Source organism: Vulpes lagopus, chromosome 1, assembly GCF_018345385.1.
Source record: "Vulpes lagopus strain Blue_001 chromosome 1, ASM1834538v1, whole genome shotgun sequence".
Lineage (NCBI taxonomy): Eukaryota > Metazoa > Chordata > Mammalia > Carnivora > Canidae > Vulpes > Vulpes lagopus.
In genome coordinates, this window is record NC_054824.1 from 124416106 (window position 1) to 124432102 (window position 15997).

General features: G+C 37.5%; 1 protein-coding gene and 1 long non-coding RNA gene across 3 annotated transcripts in view; one reads left to right on the forward strand and one right to left on the reverse strand.

Moving 5' to 3' along the window:
* Positions 1–8446, forward strand: part of LOC121490411 — a 270965-nt gene extending 262519 nt beyond the window's left edge. Inside the window, exon 5 of the long non-coding RNA XR_005987662.1 lies at positions 8386–8446. This is a non-coding gene — a long non-coding RNA (uncharacterized LOC121490411). The remainder of the gene's footprint in view (positions 1–8385) is intronic.
* CHST9 (carbohydrate sulfotransferase 9) overlaps positions 1–15997 on the reverse strand; it is a 236415-nt gene that overhangs the window by 93483 nt on the left and 126935 nt on the right. For both annotated transcript variants that reach the window (XM_041754036.1, XM_041754028.1), the window contains one exon: positions 9893–9934. In XM_041754036.1, coding sequence (XP_041609970.1) covers positions 9893–9934 — 42 coding nt within the window. The remainder of the gene's footprint in view (positions 1–9892; positions 9935–15997) is intronic.

Here is a 15997-nt window from a genome sequence, read left to right on the forward strand (position 1 = left end):
AAACTCCTTGCAGATATTTTGTGAGAAATGTGGGTTTTGGGGGTGCCTCGGTGGCTCATTCAGTTGAACATCTGCCTTCAGTTCAGGTCATGATCTCCGGGTCTTGGTATGGAGCCCTGCATCAGGCTCCTGGCTCTGTGGGGAGTCTGCTTCTCCCTCTCCCTCTGTCTGCTGCTCCCCTTGCTTATGCTCTTTCTCTGTGTCAAATAAATAAATAAATAAATAAATAAATAAATAAATAAATAAATAAAATATTTAAAAAAAAAAGAAGTGCAGATTTTGCTTACAAGGTCCTGAAAGGTAGGATAGTCTTCATCACCTTAACCCTTGACCATGGTCAATAAAGCCCTTCAATGACCTTGCTGCTACCTCTCTCTCCTATCTCATCTTTCTTCATCTGTCCTTTCTGCTCACTAATTCCTACCATCCTCATCTGAATCACACTGGCTCTTACCTGTTTAAGGCTTTCACCTGTCCTGCTTCTGCACAGACTGCCCCCCCCCATTATATCGCTGGTTCCCTCTCAATCCAAGTCTCTGATCACGTGTCACCTGCCTCAGCAGGAATCCCGAAAAGAGGTCGTTCTGTCACTGTCTTTCACAGTGTCCTGTAATATCCTGCAGAGTATCTAGCAAAATCTAACCTTTGTCTACTTGACTAACTCTTCTCATCTAGACAGTAAGCCTCTAGACGTTGGTAGCTGGTCTGTTTGTTCACCACAGCATACTCAGTGCCTAGCACACAGTATGGCAATAAATATTAGTCAAAGGAATAAAATTTTATCAGAGCTTTTCTTAGCTCGAGGTGATGTGACAGCATCACCTTGGTAAAGGTGATGAGAATTTTCTACATATATTTCATATATATTTAAAATATTAAAATTTTTGTATATTTAAATCAATGTTTGTAGCAAATGGTATTATTAGGAAAGTCTGGTAATTTTCTCTCATCCTCTTGCTGCAAAGATGAGGCTGAAAAATAGAAATAGCATGGTCTGGCTCCCTGGAATTGAAGTCATTGCTCAAGGACAGTGAATAATGCTATAAAATCACTTGTACTATAAAGATCATTATCTAAAGTCATTATCATACATAGGACATTCAAACTTCACATTGAGCTTTCTTTCCTAGTACTTCAAACTTGACAATTTACAAAACACCCAAATTTACTTTCTATTTCTCAGAAAAAAGAAGATAAATCAAGGAGACACTTGCAAATTAACAAGTAACCACAGATTTATAAAACTGCAGAGACAGCCCTGTGTTTCGGTCATTATAAACATGCTTCCTTATCTTCCTGTAAACTGTCATCATTATTATTTCCAATTTAAAAAGTAGCTATCACCACTTTTTTGAGTAACAGCAGAATATCTTCACAACTTCGGAGGGGGGGGGAAGCAGAGGTTTCTCAGGACAGTACAAAGCATTAATCACAAATGAAAAAAGTAATTTATAGTTGTTTATCAAATTTCAAAATTTAAGCTCATCAAAAGGCACTTTTTTTAAGATTTTGTTTTTTTTTTTAAGTACTGCCTACACCCAATGTGGGACTCAAACTTAGAATCCTGAGATCAAGAGTTGCATGCTCTACTGTGAGCCAGCCATGTGCCCCCAAAAGGCATTTTAAGTAAAATGACAGGTGACTCACAAACTGGGCAAATGCTTAACAAAACATGTAACTGACAAAGGACTTATATTCAGACTATTTTTTCCCAAGTTTTTAAAATTTAAATTCAATTTGCCAACATATACTGTTAACACTCACTGCTCATCCCATCAAGTGCCCTTTTTAGTGCCCGTCACCCAGTTACCACATCCCCTCCACTCTCCTCCCTTTCTGCATCCCAGACTATTTTTTAAAAAGATTTTATTTATTTATTTATTTATTTATTTATTTATTAGAGACACACAGAGAGAGGCAGAGACATGGGCAGAGGGAGAAGCAGGCTCCCTGCAGGAAGCCTATGCAGAACTCGTTCCCAGGACCCCAGGATCATGACCTGAGCCAAAGGCAGATGCTCAACCACTGAGCCACCCAGATGTCCCCTTATATCCAGACTATATGAAAAGCTACCATCAACAATAGACAAGTGACTTGGCAAAACAGGAAAAATTTGGACAGCCTCACCAAAAAAGATACAAATGGACAAAGTACATAAAAAGATGACCAAGTTCATTAGGCATCAACCATATGTAAATTAAAGCCATTAGAGATATCACTTCCAGCCTGCTGTTGATGAGGATAAGGAGCAGCTAAAACTTTCAACATTGCTGGTGAAGTGCTAGACAGTTACTTACAAAATTAAACATTTACCTTATGATCTAGCAGTTCTACTTCTTGGTCTTTATCCAATGGGAATGAGAACAAATATTCACAAATAGACTTATATTGGAATTTTCAGAGCAATCTTACTCATAATAGTCCCCAACTAGAAGCAACACAAATGTCAAAAAGAGGATAACGGACAAATAATTTGTAGTTCAGTCATCCAATGGAATATTAACAAACAAACAAACAAAAAAAAGCAAAGCTACTGATACACGTAACAATTTCAGAAATGTTAGGGTAAGTGAACAGAGCATTTACAAAATATCTGTTGTATGATTCCTTTCAGATATAGTCCAAGAATAGGTCCAACTAACCTATTGTAATAGAAATGAGAAAGTGGTTGGTTGGAGAGTATGCAGGAGATGAAGGGGTGGGAGGGAGGTGAGGTGGTGGGGTCATGGATTGGAAAGGGCTGCAAGGTAAATATTTAGTGTATGAGATTTAATATCTTATTTTGTCCATTATACAGGGTGTATACAATTGTCAAAACTCGCCAGATTGCAAGTTTAAGATTTGTGCTTTTTATTTGTACGTAAATTTTACCTCAATTCAAAATAGTAAGGGATTCTATTATTAAGCAAATTTTTAACATTTAATATCATTGAGAATATTTCTCTATTTTATAGCCATGAAAAATATTTTTAAAATTCTTGTTCTATTGAATTTAATGTACCTGGTTTACAATGTATGATAGCAATATTAATTTACCCAGTTTCATGAAATTAAGCCTCCATTTATTATAAAATTCAAAAAGGTAGAGATAAAAAATGACTCAAAGGAAAAGAAAATGCTGAAAACCCCTGCTCTGAATCAGGATCATTTCGAAGATGAATGTCATTGCTACAGTACACCAGCAAGTGGAGTAGTTACACTTTGAGAAGAATCTCATTTTCGTAACCACTGAATTATTCTACAGGGCACTTTAACCAGACCAAAAATTGACTTTTGGGTGTAGCCACAATGGAAATGACAGATCATTTTAATGCAAGAGAAAAAGATTGGAAACCTTGACCCTCTAGATTACTTTGCACCTCAATGAGAAGGGGAAAAAACACTCGCGGATCAGCTTATTAAAATATTATGTTCATGTAATTCAGGTATCAGGAAAATATTTAAAAGAATGGCTAAATTAACTGTGGGATGCCACTTTTTCTTTGTTAATTATTTCCATGCAAGAATAATAATGTACATCTTTTCTCCCACAAAAAAGAGACCCCAACCACTCCATCGTTTATTTTTAGAGATGTGGGAATGATCGCGTCAGTTTGTGCAGAATTTGCAAGCTCTTTGAATACTGGAGTCTGAGAGTAGGTAAGGCTGGCAAAGTGTACTTTTTTTTTTTTTAATCCTGATGCATAAGGGCTTTTCAGTTGTGATGGTTAGGCCATGAATCTGGAGGTTTATGCTGCATTTTAAAAATATCACCATGTTCATCAATTCTTATAAGATTTGTGAGGCTTAATTCTCACATAAGCTCAGGAAGGCTTCAGAAAAGTCTCTAACTATCCCTTCCAACCAGCTTCTGTAATCCTGGGTTTACAGAAAGGAATGTTCTAGCTGATAATGGGAAGCATGTCCCCAGGCATACACAAGTGCAGGGCTGCTGGCTAGGGGCACTGACAATACAGGTACCTGCCCTCTTTATGCTCCAACCTTAATAATAACAGCAACCTTGACTCTAACAGCATAGCACCTCTTCTCAGTTCTCTTCATCCCCTGGTGAAGCTAAGGATTCTGTGTGCCCTAGAAAATGCCCTGAGCCACACCCAGTGTGGGGCTGGGGTTCCCTCTTGTACAGAAGCCACCCCTCTGCAATCTGGAGTGCTCATGAATATGAGATGTGCTTCCTCCTTTGGAGGGGAACAAGCACAAGGACACTGGGTACATATAAGCAATAGTCCCTTCCAGAAAGTGCGCCAAGGAGAAGGCACCTACAAAATGACAAAGGTCTAGGAGTGAGCACCGTTCATGGGGATTGACTCTCGAGGGGTACCTCAGTGGTGACCTGGAGCACCTCTTCTCTAAAATCCCACACCACCTCAGCTTTTCCACACAGGTTGCCCCTCTACTCCAGGAGACAGTCTGCTGTCAATATGTGAAAAGGTAATACCCTCGAATGTGTGTACCCTTTCGCTGGGACATAAACCCTGCATGAAGATTTTCTTCATGAAAATCCAAGGAACATTTCTCAGTTCAATGACCCTAAGAAATGATTTTGAATTACTTCCCCTCCTGAAATAGAAGGAAAGCATTTCCCCCCAGTATCTATAAATGGAGGCTAAGGGAAGTAGAGGATCCTGAGTAAAAGGATTCAAGTTTTAGACTCTGCCGTGAACGTTTTACCAAGGTCCCCAAGTCTGTGATGTTATAATCTGGACCACATTTTCGCTTGCAGGGATTCATGGGATTGTCCCATGGTGAACATCATTTCACTCCGCAGCAAAGGATTTTTAAAGAACAATGAGAAAAATATGTAAATGAAATGCTGCTGCACACATCTCATTTTGAGTTTGCCACAAAACTGACATGAGGCTGTGTTCTTCCAACTAAGGGGCAAGAAAGCCAAAAAAATTTCATCCAAGGTTCACTCAACTCTGAGATATATTAAAGGGTAGAGAGGAGGTGTAAAGAGGAAAATACATAAAGAACTCAGAAATGAGAGCTACGCTGATTACAAAAGGAGACAGAAGAAAGGTGTACCCAGGGCTAAAGAAATGAAATGGAGTGAAATATTGGTGTCTGTTTTTAATGAGAGGTGAATCGCTTCCTCTAGCAGATCTAGAATGAAGACTGCATACAAACTACGTAGGAATGAAAAGGATGGGTTGTAGACAGCACCCGGCAATTAGAGCACATTCAAGAGAGGGCTGAGGGAGGTGTGTGGCATGGTGGGAGAAGAGCCAGTCTGATGCCCAGTCAGTATCAGCCTCTCATGGTGCTCCTTACTCTGGAGAAGGCAGAGATGGGCTGCACTTTGGCATGGCTCCTGGTCTGTAGGGCATGTGGGGAGAGATGATGTCATATGTTCTGGAACAATCTACATATTCACAGTTTACCCCAGCTGCCTCATATAGAAAGCAGGGTGCTTAGAAGTGAATTTTCTGTGATGATCCCTGTTGGTGGTATTCACAGCAGAGTGGAGTTTGGGGATCTAAGCTTGAGGAGAGAGAAGAAAAAGCTCTGGAATTTCCCAACCCCTAATGAGTCTCTGTAGTTGTACCCTGACAGAGATCTAGAATTTTGTCTGAATTTGACAGGGTTTCCTTATGTTTCAAATGTTACCCATGGAAGATGCCTGTGTTCATTATCTTTAAAGATCTTGGATAGTGGTACCTTGAATTTAATATATCCTTAATGAATAATTACCGAGTGAATGAATCAACCAGGCTCCCAAATGAGGAATGTGTCTTACATTAATTAAAATAGGAGTCAATAATGTGCACAATATCGCCTATATTTTCTTTATTACTGCCATTTGGCAAATTGAGGACACGCTCTAGCAATTCAAATCTCCCTCTGAGGTAAGTTTAGTAGCTATCATGATAGATTTTGGCAGCTTTCTGCTGGGGTCCCCAAGGTTCACTAAACATTTCAGGAGGACACTGGCCATTATCTTAGTGGCCAGTGAGATAACCCACTTCCACGTGTGGGAAAGAAAGTGTGGCCCTGCCTGTCGTAACCAGTGAATTCTGTACTGAGGTCTCTGGGTGCCAATGGCATGAGGGAGTATGGGCACGCAGTCTGGCTCCTTTTTACTTGGTTCAAACTCTAGTGCTAGTGTATTCCAGAGGAGGTGGAAAACTTTTTCACTGCCTTATATCTAGGGAAGAACTAAAACTCAAGCTGGGCATAGGCTGGGGAAGACTGAGAATCAAGGGTTCTCTGAGTAGTACTGGAGCTTAGATGAAGGGAGAGTATTTGACTTTGGGGTAGTTAGGCATCTCACTCGTTACTTGGTAATGATAAGAGCCTTAGAATCACAGGCAGCTGACACTGAATAGAAAAGACAGTGTTTAAAAAAGAAAGAAAGAAAGAAAGAAAAGACAGTGTTCTGCTGACTCAGTTTTGAGGCTGGAGTACAGGTGTCGCAGAAGCAGCAGGCCTGCAAGCTTCTCGGATCTCCACTGACCAACATTTCCAACTGTTCCCTCAATAGCATAGTCCCTGCTTTGGCCTTCCCCAACTCCAGCCCATCAAGCCATGTATTTTGGCTGCCCTGGAGCTCATGGGTGTAACTATACATGCAAAGTCACGTTTTCAGAATGGACTTGTAATTCTGCTTAAAAATGTCTTTACATGGCCCCTTCTTGTTTTCATTTCCCATTGCGCTTTTCTTTTCTTTCCCAGGAGACTCCTCACAGATGATAACCATCTAGCAGCTCCCATTGGCAGAGCACCTTTGTGTGCATATGTTGTATAAATCTTATCTTTAATAATCTTAGTAACCCCTAAGAGCTCCATATTGTTATCCCCACTTTACAGACAAGAGCTCGGTGAGGTGACTCAGCATGTGTTCTGGCAACTACATCTGGCTGTTTTTCAATATAGAGTCGCTTTAGAATATAGAACATGCTTTCATGTGCATTATATAGTCCCCCAACCTATGAATTAAATGTCATTATTGCCTCTGTTTTACAGAAGATAACACTGAAATGTAGATAGGTTATGTGACCTGCCCATGTTATGTTATTCATGGCAGTTGAGCTAGGATGCAAACTTGTATTCTCCTATTTATTCTACAGCCCATGCTTATCTAACCGTGTAGAAAGAAAATTGAAGCTCCCACACATAAACTTACTCAGATTTCTTTACATTCACCTTCAAATTTATTTTCTTTTTACCCCTCTTCTATCTCAGGGAGAGGTTGATTCTATTCTATAGTCTTAAAACTTCTCGCAGGATGTGGAGAAAGGGGAACCCTCTTGCACTATTGGTGGGAATGTGAACTGGTGCAGCCACTCTGGAAAACTGTGTGGAGGTTCCTCAAAGAGTTAAGAATAGACCTGCCCTACGACCCAGCAATTGCACTGCTGGGGATTTACCCCAAAGATACAGATGCAGTGAAATGGCAGGATACCTGCACCCCAATGTTTATAGCAGCAATGTCCATAATAGCCAAACTGTGGAAGGAGCCTCGGTGTCCATCGAAAAACAAATGGATAAAGAAGCTGTGGTATATGTATACAATGGAACATTACTCAGCCATTAGAAATGACAAATACCCACCATTTGCTTCGAGGTGGATGGAACTGGAGGGTATTATGCTGAGTGAAATAAGTCAATGGGAGAAGGACAAACATTATATGGTCTCATTCATTTGGGGAATATAAAAAATAGTGAAAGGGAATAAAGAGGAAAGGAGAGAAAATGAGTGGGAAATATCAGTGAGGGAGATAGAACATGAGAGACTCCTAACTCTGGGAAGCGAACAAGGGGTGGTGGAAGGGGAGAGTGGGAGGGGGCCTGGGGTGACTGGGTGATGGGCACTGAGGGGAGCACTTGACGGGATGAGTGCTGGGTGATATGCTATATGTTGGCAAGTTGAACTCCAATAAAAAAATTTAAAAAATTAAAAAATTAAAAAAATTAAAAATATAAAAAAACAAAACTTCTCGCAATTGTCCATGAATGGCCTTACCTTTTTTCATTTCTTCACCTTTCAAGTCTCAAATCTTTCATCTCCACTGCTGTTTCTAATCACCAAATAGGGCACATTTTCTAAGCAGTGTACCTGTATTATATTCTATATACTATTCCCCCACCCCTCAACTTTCTGTAACTCATTATGTCTGCTCTGTTTTTCTGAGCATTCCATGTGCTTCCCTACCTCCATACTTCTGCTTATATTGATTTGAAATGTTGTCCTTCTCTCTAGCTGCAGAAATTCTATTCATTCTTTAAGAATGAGCTCAAATGTTATAACTGCTATGAATATTTCCCCAATTACTCCAGTCAGATTTAGTGGTATATTATCTGTATTCCCAAAGCACTTTGCTGACAAAGAAAACACAATCACTTATCACACCAGAAAATTATTTGTCTCCATCTCTGTTTCAGGTTATGGGTGCCAGCACAATGAAGACAAGAAGAAAATTTTATTTATCTCCGCACATCTTGAAGTAATAAGTATGGCCCTTGAATGTTGAAAGGATAAATGGGTGGATGGATGGATGGATGGATGGATGGATGGATGGATGGACAGAGGGATGAACAGTGATTCAGTTACTACTCAAATTTTTCAACATGCCTCAAGGGGACATGATCTGCTTTCAGGCTTTCCCCCCCCCTCATTTTAAATCTCCTCTATTATCCTGAGAATTTGTCTTGCTTGCTTTGTGAAAATATTGGGTTTTAATATAAAAAAATGGACTGTTAAATGAAGTCATGGAGCAGGAGAGGGATTATATATCATCTTTCTTATAAAAGTAAATATACTACTGTCATTCAAGTGATCAGTGTTGCAGATAAGCGTCCAAAAAAATAAAAGTTATATTTGTAAGTTTAAAAAGTAACATAATAGGAATTGATCTTCTATTAATAAATTCTATGTTCATATATAACACAATAGTAAACTTCATTAGATTGGAATAATGAGTTTGGCGAGGGAGGGAGGAAAAGGGAGAAGCTAGCCTGAATTATGGAAGTCAGAATTTATTGGAAGCAATGCAGTTTTATTACTTTCAATACCATAACCTGCCAATAAAGTCTGTCTAAGGAGACATCTACTTAATGACATGGATCCTGACTTTATAGCTGTATCTTTTTGCCTAAAGACCACTGTATATGCAAAAGCCATGAAAACAATTATTCTCTTTAAATAAGTTATAGGTGTTCCCTCTATTTCTCTTATCAAATCCATTCCTTGCAGACAATTTAAAGGTAAATTTCATCTTATTCTAGGTCAAATTTTCAAAAATTGTGTATTAGCAATATCTGAATTAATGAGGTTTTACTACATTCATAGTTGAAGGCATTTCTGGGAATTATAGCCCAATGTCCTAGGGAAATGTTAAATGCTTTAAAAATAAAAACAGGAAAAATGTAAGCTTTTTCATATAAGATGAACACTAATTATTCATTAAGCTGGATATAACTGAAATCTATTTTCATAATCTTTGGTTTCCTTTGTAAATTCCTTGAGGGCAAGGATCATGGTTTGCTTGCTTCTCTTCCCCACCTTTTAAGACTATACACCCCAACAATGGCACCCAGGCTTTGCTTTCTGGTGACATTACTGTAAGAACAGGTGTTTAAAGGTGACACAAGGGATTCCTGGGTGGCTCAGCAGTTTAGTACCTGCCTTTGGCCCAGGGCGTGATCCTGGAGTCCCAGGATCAAGTCCTGCATCGGGCTCCCTGCATGGAGCCTGCTTCTCTCTCTCTCTGCCTGTGTCTCTGTCTCTGTCTCTCTCTGTATCTCATGAATAAATAAATAAAATCTTAAAAAAAGTATCATCTTTAAAAATAAAAAAATAAAAGTGACACGATGGGGTTTTCAAGTATTCCTGTTGTTGCTCTGCTTATCTATAGTTACCTGAGACTAAATGTAAGTAAAATTGACTCACTGATTCTGGATGCTGGCTGCAGGTAATTTACTGGCTCCCATCCTGGAAAAGAAGAGAAAGGAAGTTCATGTATTACCATTATATGCAAATATATCTTAAAACATCCTACAAAAAATTAGAGAGGGTGACAAAACATGAAAGACTCCTAACTCTGGGAAACAAACAGGGGTAGTGGAAGGCGAGGCGGGTGGGAGGATGGGGTGACTGGGTGACAGGCACAGAGGAGGGCACTTGACAGGATGAGCACTGGGTGCTATACTATAAGTTGGCAAATTGAACTTCAATAAAAAAATATGTACAAAACAAACAAAAAACAAAAGTGAAAAAACAAAACAAAAATAAAAACATCCTACATACATAAAGATGTCACTGCCTCCAGTATTTTCTTTCTAGCAAAGAAAATCATGAGGTGTTGGGAGTAAGGGTCATGAAATAGAATATCTCACTCTTGTGTTTCTGGGCTACTGAAGAGGTGACAGGCTTGGTGTCACTTATCAGGAAGCAGGGCATTACCTTCAAACTTTGCCACAGAAAAGACTAAGTCTTGTGCCTGTTTCCTTCTGCATCAGAGAAATGGAGCTGGGGACTGGTAGGTAAAACTGGAATATGTCCACTGAAGGGAAGAACATTTTCCTGGATTCTTTGCATTCTACTTCATTATGTGTCAGTATGTTAATAACCAATTATATTTCCTGTCTAGAATTGTGTAAATCTTTGTTTACATACAATTATATTTTCTGCTTAGATTCTTTCAGTACTTGGGACAGATCTCTTTAAATAAAATTGATATTCAGAATAGATAATGCTATGTGCATCTCCTGGAGCCATGGTGGAGTATGCATGGCTCACTGTTGGATACCTTGATCTGTGAAGCTTGGAAGAGTAAATGAACTAAAATCTAGGATGAAAGAAAAAGGGCTCTTTGAGGGAAGTGATCCCATGGATATTAAATCATCCAGAACTAATGTTCGTTTATTTTGTAGTAAAGAGATCTAAGAGAAAAATCTTTGAGTTTTCCTTGAGCCAATGATTTTTCATCCTGATAATCAAGAAGGACCTCTTTCTGCCAGATGAAGTTGCTAAATGTAACATAGTAAATTCCTTCTGGCTTAGTCATCTACAGGGAGAGGAGAGTCTCAACTCATTCGGAAAACAATTCTAGGGAGTTTCAAGATGGATAATTATATGACTCTAGATTTCTGTTTTCTAGACTACATAGTTCCAATTCTTCCCTTAAATAACACATTATACATATATAATATAGAATGCATATTATATACTGTATACCATATCACATTTTTACATAATATATGATTTTGATATATTATATAGTATAATTTACATAAAAATTAAATAATATTACATGCTAAACCATGTATTTATATATTATATATAATATATTACATGCCAAACTATGTATTAATATATATCTTATATTGAATACATATATACATCATGTTCTGCTCTCTGTATGCTGTCTTTTTAAAAATATCCCTTTCAAAGTATGTTGATAATAACTTGAACAAGTACTTAAGAATGGTAAGGCGTAAGCAGTGATAGGAGTAAATCTGTTTGCCATCCTGTGCCATTTAAATAACTTCCTATCAATGTAACTCATTTATGATACTCATTTTCTAATTCTACTGGCAACAAAGGTCCTATAGGTATTTACCTTTTTAACCAATCTTTCACTAATGCCATTTGCGCTAAAATACACAGTTTATACTTATGTCAATTAAATAGTATTTTGCCTTTAGAATCAGTTAAAAAATATATCCAAGGGCATTCTGAATTGCATTGTCATGAGTTTCCTGGTATAAGCAGCTCCACTTGATTTAGAAATTTCTGCATTTTGGATGAAGGCATTTATAAGTCATTTGTATAGTTCATCAATAAGTTATAGGCCTTACAGTACAACTGATCCCCATGGGCTGGAACTTGACATGTAATCCACTGCTTCAACCCACTTTGATGTAATTGCAACTCTATATTTACTTGTTCACCCATGTAACAGTAGCATGATTGGGATCACACTTTCAAGGCTTGGTGAGAAAATATTGTTTAGGCTAGAACCCAGAATCTTCCTCCATACAAAACTGATTTTATTCAGCATATTTTCACTGTTTATATAATCTGTTACGTAACCATGGGAGGAAATTAAATTGATGTAGAAAAAATGACTACTCGAAAAGTTAAATGTGGCTGCTCCTTTATCTCTTATGATATTCTGGTAAGTTGCTTATTGATTGCATGAGCAATTGTTCTCATCAGGTTTTGCTTTTAAGTTCTGGCTTATAACAATCAAATCATTTACTTAAAAAATGTGAACACGACAGGTTCTTTTCCCCATCTCCACGATCACTCAAATATATAGGCTGTACAAGGTCATCTGCCGATTTCTTTTATTCCTTTTTTTTTTTTTTTAATGTATTGTAGTAAAAAACAGACAGGAGACCTATCCTCTTAACAAAATTTAAAGTGTACAGTACAGTACAGTTTACTATAAAGCACAATATAGTGCAGCAGATCTCTAGAACTTGTTCATGCTGCATGAATGAAACTCTATACCAGCTCCCAGTTCCCCTCTCTCCTCCCAGCCCCAGGAAACCAGGGTCTGCCAATTTTTCTCTCTCTTTTTAAAAGATTTTATTTGTTTATTCATGAGAGACAGAGAGAGAGAGAGAGAGAGAGAGAGAGAGAGAGAGGCAGCGACACAGGCAGAGGGAGAAGCAGGCTCCGTGCAGGGAGTCCGATGTGGGACTCGATCCCGGGTCTCCAGGATCACACCCTGGGCTGAAGGCAGGCGCTAAACCGCTGAGCCACCCAGGCTGCCCAAGTTATTAACTTATTTTAAGTTAATGAATTGTCTCATAAAAAAAAAGCATCCTCCTTCACCACTCAATAATGTTAATAGTGTGTATAGTTTTTAAAGATAAAGGCTATATCTTCTAAATCATTGCTATTCCTATATATTTTTTAATGTAATGACTACCTCGGATATTGGGCTCAGTCCATACAATCAATGTAGACTAACTTCCTTGCTATATGATCATATATTAAATAACTATGAATATTCTTACACCATCAGCTGTGAAAATGACATTAAATGTCAGCATTCAGGCTTGTTTCATGTAGCAGAAATTAATTGGGTTTTGGCCACAGCCCCTAAAATTAATAAGAGTTTAAACCTCACATCCAGTGTACATGTACTTATATTGTACTTATAAGATGGATTACAATATTGAAGGCTTAATTTAGTAGTAGAGACAATCTAATGAAAGATCTTCCCCGTCACCACATGACTTTCTTCTGAGTCATTTTCGGTGTTGGTAGTAAAGCACGTTTCACCTGTTGAAACTTGGCATAAGCACCACACTAAGTGAATAGGCCTGAGGGGAAATCAATCTTAAAAAAAAAAATAGCATTTCACCAATCTTTTTCCTCAGGGTTTGAGGGCTCCATGTATCATAAATAGCACACCGAGCCAAAGAGAGCTCACGCTCAAGAGAGAACACAAATATAACCACAATGCACTGTTCTCAACATAATTCCTCTGGCCACAGTGAGAAACTAATTGTGTTGTTTACCATCATCCTTACCTAACAGAGTAAAAGGAAAGATAGGAAAATATTGGACAGTTTCCTAAGACTGCGTGGCAATTTGTTATTAAAACTTAAATAGGGTTACACTTCATGAATGAAGCAGATTTTTTTCCCCTCCAACTAAACCTTGCAGAAATGCGATTATCAATACCCTTAATTTTACATACTGGTGTTCTGATACAAAAATAATCACAGTGAAGTTTAGGTTCTCTGCTGTCTAACATTTTGTTGTTGGATTTGAAAATTTATCCCAATATTTTCTTTTGAAATATTAATTTGGTCTAACTTTACCTTCTTTTCTGTTTTCTTCTAAAATTACTTGGATGCACAATGATTAAATTAGTAATAACCACAATAATATCTAGGATGTACTGAATCCTTATTAAATATCAGACATGCAAAAAAAATATCAGACATTCTGCTAGCATTTTATGTGAACTTTATCTAATTTAATACCAGACTTACGATGAGCACCAGGTGTTATATATAAGTGACAAATCACTAAATTCTATTCCTGAAACCAATATTTCACTATATGTTAACTCATTAGAATTTAAATAAAAATTTGAAAAAGAAAAAAATTGATACCAGAAGAATTTCATGGGAACATGACCTAGATTTCTGCATACAGAATATAACTACATATTTCCAGTTCTACACTTTTTTTACATAAGCCATGCCCATATCATCTATATTTTCTAGTTTCAATTCCATTAAAGTGTATTGAGAACTTGAAGACACAAAACAAAATCCTTTGAGATTTGAGTCTTTTCCTAATATTTAACCATTATATTCACACCTTATTCTATAGCATTTTATTTTTAATGACTCAACATTATTGAGTCTTTCCAGAGCATTTTTTATAGAAATAGCAATTCTTTTATGTACCTATATGTCCTTGGTTTACATATTTTATAACTGCATTGAATAACTATACAAACAAGTATAATTGGCACAGCAGGTTTAGAAACACAATTGACTCCTGATCCACATATATCCCCACGAGGGGAGGAGGCGGTGTCCGAAGTTTACAGGTAGGTTAGAGAGGCAGCCTCAGAGGCCCCAGTGTTCAGCTGGTTGTGAGCAGTGGTCAGTGGGGCACATCTAGGGAAGGGAGAATGTTGCTTAACTAGGCAAATCATTTAAGAAAAAGCTAGTTAAAAAGAGAAAAACTTCTTTTGTATCAGAACAAAAAAACTTTTGTTGTACCAAATACTTTAACTGTGTATACATCACTTTGCTAAAATTAAAAATATATATATATTTTAGATGGAGAGAGAAGGAGAAAGAGATAGTGAGTTTAGGTGTTACCCAAAATTATAAAGCTAGAGGTAGAACAAGGATTTGGCTCCAGAATTCTGCCTCCAAATCTACCCCACCAGTATTCTTTCCTTCTATCCTATGAGCCTTGGGACAGAGAAAGCTGTGGTTGTGCGGCCACCCAGGAAGGAGGCTTGAGATAGCTCAAGAGTGATCATCAACAGAACATAGTAACATAAGAGAAAACAAGACAGAAAATGATGAAATACTCTTAGAAATTTGCGAACAAGGACCCTGTGATTTTGGTTTCATTAAGTTAACCCAAGTATTTCTTGTCTTTGGGCCTCACTGGTTCAAAACAAAAACGACTTCTGCAGACAAATTTGGCTAACTGACATTGCCAACTATTTGCAGAACTGAATTTTGCTATTCTGAAATTGAAGAAACTCTGAAAGGGCATCCCTACTCTCCAGCAAACCCAGAAGAACCTCTGACCCAACAGTCCCATGGGGAACCAAGGGCAAGAGCAAGCTTGGTGGAAATCTGTGATGACACATAGCCATGACACTGAAGGCATTTGAACCTCCCCATACACTTCCTTCTAATCCTTGGGTATTACAGGTTCTATTTCCATCAAGTCTGTCTTTGAATAAGACTGGAAGCACCAGTTTTGAAGAAATTTCTAGCCTCCTAGAATGGATGATCTTATAGTAGCTGTTTTAAAATGCCTTAGAATGGATTACTATGTTTTTCCATTAAGTATTAATGATTTTAGTTTATGTTAAATGCTTTCTATGCTTCTTTCGCTAGCGTTTTCCAAATTATTTTCTTTTAGAAGCAAATTAGAAAGGCATTAAGATTTCTATGACTTTATAAAGAATTCATAAAAAAGGTTAAGATCTCAAATGGGTATCCTTTCAATAAAATAATGTTAAATTGTGCAAGATGTTCATACACGGGACATCAGTTTTATATACTTTCAAAAATAGCTATTTCATTTTTAAATGATCTGGTTTCAAAAAATAATTATTGCAATCACTTGACTATAAATGTGGTTGAGATTTAAAGCCTCCTTCATATAAAACAGTTCTCATTTCAATACGCTTTTGGAAGCATTATTATAAATAATGGATTAATTATTTAATTAACATAAGTACAAATGTAAAGACCATAGGAGTAAACCCACGTATTTCATTTTTCTAAAGATTTCAAACTTGGTTAACTAATTTTTAGTTAGTTAACA